General features: G+C 41.8%; 1 protein-coding gene across 3 annotated transcripts; it reads left to right on the plus strand.

The window, feature by feature from the left end:
• Positions 1-851: 851 nt before the first annotated feature.
• LOC147140018 (monocarboxylate transporter 9-like) lies at positions 852-14,480 on the plus strand. 3 transcript variants are annotated; one of them, XM_086045982.1, is made up of 7 exons: positions 852-901; positions 4,026-4,099; positions 5,480-5,714; positions 7,668-7,811; positions 9,533-9,628; positions 11,127-12,005; positions 13,085-14,480. In XM_086045982.1, exons 3-7 carry the CDS (start codon positions 5,522-5,524, stop codon positions 13,270-13,272), a joined length of 1,500 nt encoding a protein of 499 aa, XP_085902108.1. In that variant the 5' UTR covers positions 852-901; positions 4,026-4,099; positions 5,480-5,521; the 3' UTR covers positions 13,273-14,480. The 3 variants fall into 3 exon arrangements, with proteins under 3 accessions (XP_085902108.1, XP_085902107.1, XP_085902110.1); XM_086045981.1 differs by lacking the exon at positions 852-901 and adding an exon at positions 2,608-2,955 and having other exon boundaries at positions 3,795-4,099; XM_086045984.1 differs by lacking the exons at positions 852-901; positions 4,026-4,099 and adding an exon at positions 4,178-4,471.
• Positions 14,481-14,782: the final 302 nt, after the last annotated feature.

Consider the following 14,782-nt stretch of genomic DNA (forward strand, 5'->3'; position numbering starts at 1 on the left):
AAATGCAAGAAAGCAGCATGCATCTGTGCCGCGTGTACACGTAATTCATTTGGAGCAGTTCATATTAATCTAGTAACATGAAAAAATAACCAAAACCGGTTTTAGAAAGTCATATCCATAGTCATAAGATGGCTTTACCAAGTTTTGTTCAGAAAACGGAAAAATGCTGATCGAGGGCCAGCGCTCTGCCCCTGTGAGGATGAATTTTGAAATCTAATTGATTAAAGAAACTGCCAATAAATTGGAAGTTAACTGTTTTGAATGGGCAGATTGGATTAATTTGGCAACACAAAGGCTGAAATCTGATTGGACAAATAACATCTACATTTGCTAGAACCAGTGCATGGCAAGAGAAGCATGAAAATGAGAGGATAAACAAGTTCCATAGAGTCATACAGTTTCATGGAACAAGTGTTCAAATTAAGTTCGGAAATGTAGTTCTACTTTGATCAAGGTTTACAATCATGTTCAGTGTCTTGCTCTCCAGGTTACTTTAAATTCAGAAATATTGGCCCACAGCATCCCGCTTTCATTTCCAAGAACCTTTTGGTTCGACTCCCCTAAAGACAATTTTGTTCTCATGATCAATCCTCTGCAGTGCAGTAACCTTTTGCGGGGCGGGATACGCTCATCCGAGCCCTCCAATGCTCCATTGGCTGCTACAAAACCTCCTCATGGTGACTGTTTGCCTTTAGTAAGACACACGAGTCTCACTGTCTTATCTTTCGGTGTTTTTCTACTCGAGCGTGTGATCTCTGTGCTCTTCCAGTGACCATAACAGTTGGGGTCTCTCTGTTCCGGCGCCCCCTATGGGAGAGAACAGCAGGCTGCAGCGGCTCCTGTGTCACTGGCGAGAGAGGAGATGGTGAAGCTCATGTAACACCTGCAGGAGATCGCTGACGTACGTACACTAGATTTTAGTTGACCCACACCGTGAACTTGCAGCAGATTCAAGCGGAACAAGTGATTTCATTTCTGCTATCTTATGTCACACTTGCTTAAAAAAAATATATATATACATATTTTGGTTGAAGTCGAAGTGTTTCGAGACGTCAGACTAACAGCTATTTGCTTTGTCAACTGTAACACAAAGCTGCTTTTCATTCAATAGGACATGAACTCAGCTAAGGTCACAGTAAGCAGCACTTTGGCAAAGTGTGAACAAATCTTCCAAAATGGTGGCTTTAAGATGTTTATTGCCACTCCTACATGTTTATTGTCAAACTTGACATAAAACAGTTACACGTTAGGTATTTTAAAACAACCATAGTCTGCTAGCTTAATGCTAACGCAAAATAGCAAATGTTGGGTTCTATAATAAGCTTTTCACATTAAGTACCATGTCCTAAAAAATATTTGTCTCCCCAAGTACCACATAATAACCAACTAAAATGCAATTGCTAGTAGGCCCAAAGTGTTCATGTACAATATGACCTAAAAACTCCTGGCTGTACTGAAATACTCCCTATAGCACGGCTAGGAAACTCCGGTTCCTCGAGAACTATATCCTGCCAGTTCTGGATCCCTCCCTACTACAACAAACATGATCAAATGATCGTTTCAGACTTCTATCGAGCATGCTGATGAGCTTATCATTTGAATCAGGTGTGATTATCTCAATACTCTTAAATTTGTAGAATACTCCCTAAACGTTATACCTAAATACTTAAAATATATGAATTGATGTGTTTTTCCCAAAATGATTAGGGTTGAAACATTTTTTTTTAAATTCTGATGCATTTATAATGCTTATCAAGTTTTTATTTATTTTTTTTAATTTTTTTATTCCACGGTGAAAAACAGGGTTTATATACCAAAATAATCCACGACGTAGATTAGTGAACTCTACTTTTGAGCAAAGCGGACATACAACCGCTTTATTCTCAGTGAACAAAGTGTATGAAGTGCTGCCTCCATGAGTGAAAATTACAATATTCTCTTAACAGGGGCGCCCCCAACGAGATATGTCTGCCGCCTCAAAACGGGCTAATTTCAGCAGGAAAAAGTAGGGTGTGTAAAATGCGCTTAAAGTGTGCAAATGTTTCAAGCGAAAAAGTTTCATGGTCCAAGTTGTGGTGTGGTTTAAAAGAATTAACAAGTGCTGCCGTGTGACTTGACTCTTTGCCACAACCTCCACGAGGTCACAAATCGTGGGGGGCGTCGCATAGGAACTCAACCTGATGAAAGAAAGCCAACAAAGCCCCACTGGGGGTGGTGGTAGTGTGTGTGGTGTAGATAAAATTCCTCAGGACCTTTGCCGCTTCCACGCGCTTTGCTCTATTTTCCAGAAAAGAATTAGGCCCTGTAATCCCCTCCTGCCAGGAAAAGTGACGGGAGCAAGAGGCATTTGCGCAGTGCTCACACTGGCATTAAAGTGACGTGTTGCCTTAGACCAGTTCCAACCAGATAGAGAGCATGTGCATGGTGGTGTGGAGGGGACCGTCGGTCCAGGAACCTAAGGAGACACTTAAAACACTAGAAGCACCCATCAATCATCAACAAAACATCAAAGGTTTTGCTCTTATGACTTTATTCATAACAGCAGCACGGTTGGAAATACCTGTATGTCCAATAGAAAGGAAGGCAAAATATTACAGTATATAAAGATCTGGATGATATAACAATAAACATCGTCATCCCAAACAAGTCACCTCCAGTATCAAGATGGGATCTCATCTCAAGTCATCAATAGGCTCATTTCTTTGATAGAGATCATAAAGACGATAAGATGTTTTTTTGTTTTTTTTCTGTTCATTACGGCCTATATGAAAGTTGGCCTTTACAAGGAAACTGGCAGCTCATCCAAGCCTGTGACCATCATCGGGGTTACAGTTTAAACACAATTACACGCACCGCCCATTAAATTAAAGCAAGAAATCACGAAGCAAAAATGATCAGTTCAAAAAAAAATACCTCATCACACAGCCATTAAAATCTTAACTGCTGGCAACAAAAGTGAGTACACCCCTAAGTGAGAGCATCCAAATGTTTGCTGTAATTTAACGTTGTCGGTGTACACCGCATATATATCTCTGTAAATTTACTGTCTTACCTCAACACAGCGATTAATGTCAAAATTGCTGGCAACAAAAGTGAGTACACCCCTAAGCGTGAATGTCTATATTTTTACTGCACTGTAAAGTGGTCAGTGTAGTGCACAGCTTCCCGTGTAAAATGTAACATCTCCTTAATTTTTTGCTGTCATTTAAAGTACCGTTTTCCCATACATGTGTTTAAGGTCTTTGAAAGCATTTTTAAAATCATATTCTCAAAAATCCTGTTCTTGTACTGTATGTTCTGGTAGTAAATATACTATTTTTTTCTTTGCTTTTAGAAGTCTTTAACTCTTGTAAACGCTTTTAAATGTCGGTCTTTTAATTATGTGAAGCACCTTGCGATACCTTCTAAAGCTGCCTTGGCTTGCTTTGCCTTTCCATTAATATCTAAACCACTGGCAACAAAAGTGAGTACGCCCCTAAGTGAGAATGCACAAATTACCGTGTATAGCTGTGTATACATAAGTGTGTGAAGGGTTCTGCCCTCCACAATAACACAAACCTTTTTTATATTATATATGAACCCACATATTCGTCGGCTTGTGGAGCCCCCTTATAACTTCCCACCTTGCACATGTACAAGTGCACTTCATAATGTAAGAATAATATCGTTGCTGTTTGCTGTTTTTCCGCCTAACATTTTTGGGCACTTATCAGGTGAATATTCATATTTAATCATCATTAAAAGGTGTGTCGTGTCTGACTTTTTTTTTTTTTTTTTTTCCGGTTCATGAAAAGCATCCGTGTGCTTTACGGGTAGCCGCGCTCCTGCTGGCCGGCGAGAACAGCTTCGAACCGGTTTGCTCGTCGCGGCCACAAAAGCGGCCAGGAAACAAGAAGAAGAAGGCGGAGGCGCAGTGCGCTGATGCTCGCTGTCTAGTCGACACCTCCTTTACTAGACGTCACCAAAATAACGCCGAGGTTTTTTTTTTCTCGCCACTACAAAAGCGCTTGTCGTTTTCCATACAGGAAGCTCCATCCTTAGATGGAAAGTTGCCGCGCAGGAGCGCGCATCACCACCGCAAGCACCGGCTGCTGTTGAGGTGAGTGCCGCATGGATTCTTAAAAAAAAACAAACAACAACATACAAAAAAAACCCCCAAAAAACAGCTGTTTCAAAGATCTCTTTATCACCCTGCGAGTGCTCTACTGCGTTCTCTTTACCTGTGATTTGACGAACCGTGACATGACAGAGCGCCTGCACTGTTGTCATTGCGTTGTAAACAAAGCGTGCCTGACGGTGGAATGCTGCTGTTGCTGCAGTGGTTTGTTGATCACAAACAAACAGACGGGCACGAAAAGAAGGGAGACACTTCTTGCAGGCAACTTATAATGAAGGAAGGAAGAGCAGAAAGAAGGAAGCAAGGACATAAGAATGCGTGAAATGAAAGAAGATAACAGAAGGAAAGAAGGATGTAAGGATGTTGTGACCTCAAGCTCCTTACACTGGCTTTGAAACCTAAATTTAAAACTTTAACCCTTGAATAAAACCACCAAGCCTATTTTGAAACCAACCCTGGCTTGATTGAAACTGTAACCCTTCGATCAAACACTGGCCTTAAAGCCCTACATTGAAACTGTTAACTCTGGCTAAAAACATTATTTTGAAATCCTATCCGTTGTTTGAAACCATAATTTAATACCTACAAACCATAATTTAATACCTACAAAACCTGTCCTTGGACCCCAAACTCTAACCCTGGCTCGCAGCCCTATTTTTAGACTAGAAACACTAACCCTGCCTTGAAACTAGGGATGTCCAATACTACTATTTTCAAACCGATACCATCATGACAAGAAAAATGTGACCAAAGACCTTTGTTTTTTTACGCAGATGATGATTTGCCGATGTGTCAAACAGCCACAGTATAGCGCCAACTACTACGGAGAAGGACTTACTTGATTTACATTTTTTGGCCTCAAGTATCTGTGGCTGGTATCGGCAGCCTCCATGGTTACACCTTCAAATGTGTCCGGCATAGGCCCGATATCGATACCTAGTCTTACTCGCCCATCCTAACTTGAAACCCTAGTCCTGTCATGAAGCCCTAATACTTGCCTTGAAACCCTACTCTGGAAGGCTAACCCTCGCTTGACACGACTAACTGAAAGAGTTCATCTTGGAAGCTTGTAATTTGCTACAGATGGGAATTTGTGTGTGGCGGTTTTCTGGGACACTTTGAAGAATGGAATTTTGAAGGAGGACATTTTGAGAAATTAATGAATGAAACTATTTTGTAAATGTAATTGAGTAATTGTTCTGAGTCAAGGTAAAGATGCAGCAGGCCTTTTTTTTTTTTTTCTCCTCAACTTTCTCCTCCTCTAAGGTGTGGTTGTAAGCACAAAAATTGTGGCAGCCTCAGTATGTGCGCTTTGCACAAGATGACGACTAATTGATTTTCCCACTCCACACCCAAACACAGGAACATCTTCCTCACCCGGCGGGCAGCAGCGACATCGGCGAGATGACTACCAGGGCGCTGGACGGCGGCTGGGGATGGGCCATCGTGGTGGCCTCCTTCCTGGCCCAGCTGCTGGCCTACGGCTCCCCGCAGTCGGTGGGCGTCCTCTACCCCGAGTGGCTGCACGCCTTCCAGGAGGGCAAGGGCCTGACGGCCTGGGTGGGCTCGCTGGTGGCCGGAGTGGGCCTCATTGCTAGTGAGTACAACGCATTTGGACATCTTACGCAACAATCCAGTACAAAGACCATAATGCTCAATTTTCATTGACACTGGCAGAAATAGAGTGATACAACAATTTTGTGCTTGTGAGTGCTGTTTCCTATACTTTGGTTGCCTTATTTTGCAATGCAAGCATAAAAAAAAAAAAAATAAATGAATTAAAATACCCTTCAGTACACCACTATCACAAGGCTCGGAAAGTGAAAAAAAACACTTGTTAAGGGCAATCAAAGAATTTTCACTCATGGCAGCAGCGCGCACTTCATTCGCTTGTCACTGTAAGACAGGAGTCAGCAACCTTTTCCAAACTGAAAGCTACTTCCTTGCACTGATTGATTATAATATAACTAAGTAAAACTACATTGTGAAAGTCAGTAAAACTATATTTAATCATAGCGATAATGCCCTTTGTTTCCAACAGTCGTTTGGAAATTGTAGTTCAATTTATTGCACAATACTTGTGACTTTTTTTCCCATCTTGAACTCAACAAATACTGTATATATATTATATTATTATATTGTATTATATCATCACTGTCATGTGAAAAACACTTATCTCCATTTTTTTTTTCATTTTCTTATTTTTTTACCCGAATCATGTTTCCACGTTACAGACATCGCATTAAAGTGAAAATTTAAAAAGTTTCCAAAATTGGAGAAGTATTTTTCATAGGGCAGCGACGATATATTTATACTAAAACTAATAAAGCCTAAGTTAAAACGAAAGTATTTTCGAAAAAAAAACCGTAACAAACCCAAATTCCAGTTATAATTGACCATAGATCACAAAGGCGAGGCTGCTCCCTCAAAGAATAACAAATCGATGTTTTGGCATCGCCTTTTAAGTTTTGGCACCATCATCTGCTGACATGCGCAATTATGTCCCCAAGCTTCTAAAAAAAGTAGCTCACTAAAGCGTTACCTTTACACCTGACCTTGTTTCCATCCCCTTGTGATGCCGCTGATAAAGCATGCACGGACGCAGGGGGGAATTAAAATGATGGCGGTGAGCCACAAGTGTTTTCTGCAGCGTTTGCAACAGGGTGGAAGGGGAAACGAGACGTCGCTTTGATGAGCACTTAGTGGCTCCCTGAGCTGAGCTGAGCTGCTGTGATTGATTTGAGATGGAAAAGCAAACAAGCACAAGTGAGAAGATAACTTTCTAACCACACAAGAGTGAGGCAAAACAGTGGGTGAAATTCTAGGAGGAGAAGCACTGATGCAAACCCATTTTTGGAAACAAAATTTAACACAAGGAGAACCAGTAAGTTGCAGCCAATGATTAACCATGGAAGCAAAATGAATGCGAAACAAATACCATGATAATTTTTCTTTAAATTTGTTAGCTACCATGTTACATGAAATTAAAAAAAAAACCCACAATCTTTCTTCAGGGATTCTAATTCGTATAATGCAAAGTGGGCAAACTGTATCGTATTAGCATTGGATTGATATTTTCTTGATAAACGGTATATACAGTAAACATTTCATCAAGGTCAGATGTTCTGAAATGTTGTCATGTATTTTAATGAGCAAAAATAGCACTTTCTATTTTACTACTAATAGTCTATTTTACTACTAATAGTAGTCGCTCCATGCAGAGGATAAAGACTATATGACTGTGAGCACTGTTTTATTGTGCTAGTATATCTATAATCTATGTGTGTGTGTGTGTATATATATATATATATATATATATATATATATATACACACATATATATATATATACACATATATATATACCGATATAGCTATATATAGATATATAGATATATATAGAGATATACAGTTCTATATATGTATATAGTTAGATATACCTTATATATGTATATATACAGTGTATATATACAGTATATATTTAAAGTGTGTGTGGTTGCTTTTGCTCCAAAATTAAACAGCATAAATTTTCTCCCCGTCTCTTTTTGTAGGTCCCGTATGCAGTGCGTGCGTGGACAACTTCGGCGCTCGCCCCGTCACCATCTTCAGTGGCGTCATGGTGGCCGGCGGTCTGATGCTCAGTGCCTTCGCTCCCAACGTCCAGTTCCTCATCTTCTCCTACGGCATTGTCGTCGGTAAGGGGGAGGCCGGGAATGCGTTTGATGTCAAGGCGGTCATATGAGTCGCCTAAGCTTCTTATCCTTTCCAAACGCACAGGAATATGAACAAGTTGGATAATCACTGGAAACTGCTCCGATTATGTCACGCAGTAGCTGATTACAGCTAATGAATATGGGCGTCATGATAAAAGATAGGTGCTCTGGAAGCATTTGTTTGACATAACATCACTGAACTGGAGTGAAAAATAACATTAACGGCTTTATTGTTGGGTCCCCGGGTGACCTTTTATTACCCCTGGCCACCTGTTATCGCACATGAAATGTAGCATACATAATGCTGCAGTCAGCAGAGGAAGCAGTGGCCGAGAGCGGACGCCATGCATATTTCAAGACAGTCGTTTATTTATAGATTCCTTCTCATGCACGTGCGGCGTATTTACAGCTCACCGTTGTATAAGAGGTCCTGGACGCAGTGCCTTGTTTGGATTTCGCATAGCAAAGCCGTATGTTGTATGACCCAAACATGATCGCAAATTATCCTATAACATACGTACCATATACCGGGTATGTATGTTCTGTAGACGTATACTGTAGTACTGTACCCTTGTGTACGTTTACAGCCTTGCGGTACCTCAGTGAACTCGTTGGCACCTGATTCAGAAAAAAAATTCTCGTTGAAAATCATGATAATACAAATAAACAAAAAGAACCAACATTTGCAAGGTTCAACCTCAATTTTGTGTGACTTAAGGATGAGTTTTCAACTGCAGTGTTTTCTCTGTAGCCCCTTATAGCCATTTGACATTGTGTGAAGGTTGAAGGCCTCTAATTTTTTTACCCACCCACCTTTTTGATACGCATCTCCTCCCAAATAATTCAACCAATTCACATCATTCCAATTTCAACATATTTCAAACATTTTCATCAAGGGGGGCATTCATTTTCTCTATCTTTCCATCCATTATCTATACTGCTTATCCTCACATGGGTCACGGGCGTGATGGAGCCTATCCCAGCTGTCTTCGGGCAGTAGGCGGGGGACACCCTGAATCGGTTGCCAGCCAATCGCAGAGCACACAGAGACAAACAAACAACCGCACTCACAATCACACCTAAGGGCAATTTAGAGCGTCCAATCAACTTGCCATGCATGTTTTTGGAATGTGGGAGGAAACCGGAGTTCCCGCAGAAATCCCACACAGGCACGGGCAGAACATGCAAACTCCACACAGGGAGGCCGGAGCCGGGATCGAACTCACGACCTCTGAACTGTGAGGCGGACGTGTTAACCAGTCGATCACCCGGCGCCCGTTGTAAATTTCTCATTCCAAAAATTCATAGATTTCCTCAAGTTATACATTTTCAACCCCAAAAATTCCCCATTCATTTTCAATGGGGAAATTCCACTTAACAGATTCACATCATTCCCATTCTAAATTCCAATGTTCAACTCATTCAATTCACCTTTGGAATGATTTTCAACAGGTCAAAATTTCCACGCCCCACAACAAACTTTTGCATTCATTCCCAATGAGACCTTTAAAAAAAAAACCAAAAAAACCCATCAATTTCATTCAATACAATTTCACACCATTCTAAATCATTCTACTTTATTCAGCCTCCACATGCAATTTCTCCAGAAACTGCAAATGTGTAGTTAGCAATGAACATTCTTGTGGATTTTTCTTACTAACAAAAATTCCTCTCGTGTCTCTTCCTGTTTGCTTCTCACGTAGGTCTGGGTTGCGGTCTGGTCTACGCAGCCACCTTGACAATCACCTGTCAGTATTTTGATAAGAGGCGCGGCCTTGCCCTTGGCATCGTCACCACAGGTACAGCTATCTGCTCCTCCTGCTGCTCTGAGACTGCCATGCTTACTGCTTTCATATATGCGTCACTGCTTGGCAACCGTGAAAAACCTACCAGGTAAACATCTGCAGTGCAGCACAGCCAGAGTGTTCGGGGAAGTTTGTTTTTTTGGGGGGATGTGCCAGAAACAAGTAGTCCGGTTTGGCTGGCATTGCCAACTGCAGTGCTGATTTTTGAAAGGTTTGCAAAAATGCTACTTTGCCAATTTCAATTTCAAATCAGGGGGTGGAAGAAAAGGATTGCTTCACTTCTATGACCACAGTAAACATTTACCCAATGAGTTTCCTTTACACTACACTGTTTATTATGGTCCGCGTATCAGTTATCTCTAAATCCGGTCACTTTGTCCAGGCCAAACAACCAAAACGTGGACGGCTGCCAAAGGCGCCGCACCCACAGCTTCAAAATAGCCGATAATTGGTCGATGGGTGACACCACCTGAGCTCTGCTCACTTCCTGTATAAAGTCCACGTCCACACCCAGCAGACGCAGGATGTTACGGAGGCTGCTGTGCTATCACATTTGTTATTTTTAGTATTCATTATTCATTGTGATACAATATGCTCAATCTATTGGAATTAGGTAGAGGTGGATGGTCACAACATTGCGAGCTTCAGGAGATGCAAATTAGTTACGCCAAAGGATCCAAATTTAGACAATGCGTGCCATCGCTGCAGTGTTGTTTTTGGCAGGCATTTTAGATTTAGTCTTAGTCTTTTGGACGAAAATGCTTATTCGTTTTCGTCACATTTAGTCATTCCTATTAGTGATAGTTCACGTCTAGTTTTAGTCGACGAAAACTCAAAAAGGTTTTAGTCTAGTTTTGGTCGACAAAAACCCCCCAAAAATGTTTTTGGGCCTAGTTTTCGTAAATTTAGTTGACGAAAATGCAAAAAAATTTTGGTCCATTTTAGTTAAAAATAGGCATATAAGGAATTTTTTTTCCAACTCAAAATCATTGGTCAGACTTGACAAACGACTTAACCAGTCGACAGTACTGTATTGAAAATAGCTTGCTCCCTTGAGCAATAAAATAACTTTTCTTTTCCCTTTGAAAAATAATAGTTTTAAAGATGAAAGGATTCGGTCCGACAGCAACGATACGTCATTTTTACTTATGATAGAGGGCTATGTTAAATGTCACTCTTTCTTTCCAAGGAAATGTTTTTGAATCTTGGCAGCACGGGTGGGGTTGTGATTAGCAACCTCGGGTCAGTATCTTTCAGGTTTATAATATTTTGATTTTCCTTTGACTTTTTTTTAAAATTCAGTTTGTTTTAATTTGTTTTTAGAGCAACTTTGTTTTTATTTGTGGCAAATTCTTTGTTTTAGACTCATTTTTATTAGTTTTAGTATTAGTTTTTTTTTTTTTTTTAATTTATGGAGTATTGGTCAAGTGCAAGATATTTGATTTTTTTTAAAACAACAAAAGTCAACTTATATTTTGGGTCTCTCGTCCAGGCACCAGTGTCGGAGCCTTCATTTACGCCACAGCTCAGAACGAGCTCATCGTACTGTACGGCCTTGACGGCTGCCTCCTGATCATCGGCGCGCTGGCGCTAAACCTCATGGCCTGCGCCGGCTTCATGAGGCCCCTCAACATGCCGGGGTATTACCTCAAACAGAGGGCGGCCCTGGAACGCAACACGGAGCAGCAGCTCTTCGAAAAACCTCAGCTGGACGACCTGAAGACGGCGCCCGCTTCTACGCCGTCCGCTCAGGAGAAAACTCTGATGGTGAAGGAGCTTCTCATTACCGTCGACGGCATCGATGCCAGCATTCAGGTGGAGAAGAAGAGCGGCGGCTTCCTGGCTCGGCTGGGCATCATGAAAGTCATCAAGAAAAAGCGGCAAGCCTACTCCAAGTACATGGCCTCCATGTATGAGTTACTGCAGGACCAAGCCATGGTGGCCTTCTGCATTGGCGTCTTCCTGTTCAGCCTGGGAGCGTTCCCTCCCGTGCTCTTAATCGAGGACGTGGCACAGAGCCAGGGACTCATCGAAGAAGTCAGCGTCATTCCTCTGGTCTCCATCGGAGCCATCACAACGTGCGTGGGCAAACTGGTGCTCGGTATCCTGGTGGACATCAGGTGGATCAACAGCATCTACATGTACGCCTTCACCATGTTTGCGGGAGGCGTCGCGCTATTGCTCATCCCCGTCACTAAAAGCTACTTGGGACTGCAGATCCTCTCCGCTGTCCTGGGCTTCTTCTCGGGAAACTGGTCCATCACTTCGTACATTACCACTAAGATTGTCGGCTTGGACAGACTCACACAAGCCCATGGAATCGTCATGTTCTTTGGTGGATTTGGGATCATGCTGGGACCGCCTGTCGTTGGTAAGTAGCGTTTTCATTAAAAAGATGCAACACTTAAGTAGAGTGACAACTACCTAAGAACTGCCAAAGAATTATGACCTGCTTTGCGCAGTGACAGGACGACCTGAGAAATGAGGTGCTTTGTGATAAGTGTTCCAACCACTAAATATCTGGGCCACTTCGCACAAAGTCCCGGTCCTTTCTGCATTTAACAAAATTTTGCCAAGAACTGGTCCACCAACTCGGTTCGCTTTGTCCAAAGTTTCAAAACTACCCAAAAACCGGGTTTGCTTTGCATGTCACAGAACGAGCTAAGAACTTGGCGCCGCCTTGCTGAAAGTAGCGGAACTACCAAAGAACGAGGCCTGCTTTGGGCAAAGTGACACACATACCGAAGAACCAGTCCACTTTGCATGTGACGGAACCACCCAAAAAGTGGGTTTGCTTTACCTTACAGAATTGCCAAATAACTAGACCCGCTTCCTGCAAAGTGACAGAACTACCAAAGAACTGAAACCAATCTGCTTGTGACCAAAGTCCCCAAATCCACCTTGAGCAGTGCCAAAACTACCTCAGACCTTGGCCCAGCTTGCCGTGACAAATCTACATAAGTGGGCCTGTTTTGGGTAAATGTGTAAGAAATATCTACCCAAGAAATAAATGCTTACATCCTTGTCGTCAAATAACAACCTAAGAATTGGGTTTACTTTGCGCTGTGACAGAACTAACCGAAAACTGGCCTTTCACTATGAAAAGTAGACCCACTTCACACAAAATGACCGAACTGCCAAAGAACGGGTTCCGCCTTGCGCAGACACCGGCGAACCTAAAAACAGATCCAATTCACGTAGAAGACCTGCTTACTGCCGATGACATAATTACCCAGGAACTACATTCACTTTACTGAAAGTTACAGAACTATCCAAGCAATCGCCTCACTTCAACAATGTTGGCAGAACTAGACCCGCTTTGCACAAAGTAACACTCCGAAGAACTGCGCCTGCTTTTAGATAAAGTGATACAATATAACTTACCCAAAGACCAATTATTTGGTCGAATGTTCCAGGAATCTTCACTGACTGCCTTTCATCACCTTTTAGGGTGGTTCTTTGACTGGACACAGTCTTACGACCTGGCGTTCTACTTCAGCGGGAGCTGCGTGTTGCTGGGAGCGCTGCTTCTCTCCCTGCTCACGCTGCCTTGCTGGAACCGGAAAGCCACGTCCGGCGGCGACAGGCCAGACGTCCAGTACACCAGCAACTGCGACAAAGTGGCCTCTGTAGCATAAAGACGAGCACGTCGGGGGAAACGCGCCAACACTCGTGCGACGCTCACAGCAAGCTCCGAGTACAAACAGGTTTGGCCTGTTAACTGCTGCCAGGTTTTTCCGAGCACCAAAACAGTTGCCAGAGGAAATACAGGCCTTTCCTCCCAAACCCATGCCTGCGTTTCTCAGGTTGATGCTAAACACACATTGCACATAAGCTGAAGGTACAACCCTGCTGTAGGTGGTGGTCTTATTTTATAGCCTCATTTTACGAGGTGGGCCGAATCAATAATCTTGTCAAATGGCTGTGCGGAAACTTGAAACAACTGAAAATGCACAAACGGCCTTCAAGAATTGAGAGGACTGAGCTTCTCTAACGGTTTTAACTTAAGCAACAAGTTTTGTATTTGTATGTACATCCGAATGAATTACACCTTGTACATTACAAAGTATCAGTGATAGTTAATGCCTGTCAACACGTAATGCCTGTTTGAACAATACACAAGCCTTGCTTTGTAGTTACATGTATATCACGTTGTTTTTCTTTTCCTTTTCAAAACTGAATACCGCTTGAGCTACACTTGCACAATCCATTGAGCTCCAATACAAGAGTTGTGCCAAAAAAAATATTGATACAGTGTCGATTGACACTGTCAGAGGCATTCATTTTACAATGTTTATTTCTCTGTGCTGAACTTTTCTTTTTACTCTGGAGTGTGCAGGTGTACTTAAACATCCTTTTTAGGGGTGGGGGGGAAAATCAGGATTTCTTTGTCTTTAATCTCTTTGTGGCATAATTATTTTGACCGGGCTGGTCCTTTATCATGCATTTTCTTGGTATATGTTTTGTGTGTTTGCGTGTTGTTATGCTTTTGTATTAGCACTAGTTTGTTAAGTAGTCCTATGTACGTGACTTTTATATGCACCTGGCTGTAGATCTGTAAGTCATGTTTAAAGTTAGAACTGTGTACGTGCAATCACACATAGACTTTGAGAATCACTTGAATGTTGTTCAGGACACTACTGAAAATAGTTCCAGTAGCAGGTAAAAGTTAAATGTTTTTTGGGGAGATTTTGTGTCTGAACGCAGTACAGGGTGCAGGATGCAACTGACACTGACTTTGTCTAGAGATAGTCATGTCTGTTTTCTTACACTTATATCTATGTATTTTGTTTCAATTCACTTATTTTGTATGCATTGTGCCAATTAAAATATGTTTTGAAGACTTTGTGTGTGTGCTTCTTTTACGCAGTGCACGGATGGAGTCAGCAAGTATTTGATTATTGTACGAACATTTATGATGGATTTATTGTAAGCTTCCTCCCACATCCCCCGAAAACATGCATGTTAACTGACTACTAAATTGACAGCAGTTTCTGATATTTTGGTTACCTTATTATTTAGGTGCATGGGTCAAATTATTAGCGCAGATTGAATGCATGTGATTGTGTTAAAAAAACGTTGATTGTTTCTGTATAGTAGTTTGTTTTCCCCCCACAAAAACATAGTTTATTTACATGCCATTTAGGA

This window comes from Filicampus tigris, chromosome 11 (genome assembly GCF_054856515.1).
Source record: "Filicampus tigris isolate MCC_2025a chromosome 11, RoL_Ftig_1.0, whole genome shotgun sequence".
NCBI classification, from domain to species: domain Eukaryota; kingdom Metazoa; phylum Chordata; class Actinopteri; order Syngnathiformes; family Syngnathidae; genus Filicampus; species Filicampus tigris.

What these genes read in the sequence shown, in the direction of transcription:
- LOC147140018 (XM_086045982.1), top strand. Translation starts at nt 5,522, where the DNA reads ATGACTACCAGGGCGCTGGACGGCGGCTGGGGATGGGCCATCGTGGTG. An exon ending in CTCCTACGGCATTGTCGTCG is followed by an intron (nt 7,812 to 9,532) that starts GTAAGGGGGAGG and finishes CTTCTCACGTAG; the next exon opens with GTCTGGGTTGCGGTCTGGTC. An exon ending in CCTTGGCATCGTCACCACAG is followed by an intron (nt 9,629 to 11,126) that starts GTACAGCTATCT and finishes TCTCTCGTCCAG; the next exon opens with GCACCAGTGTCGGAGCCTTC.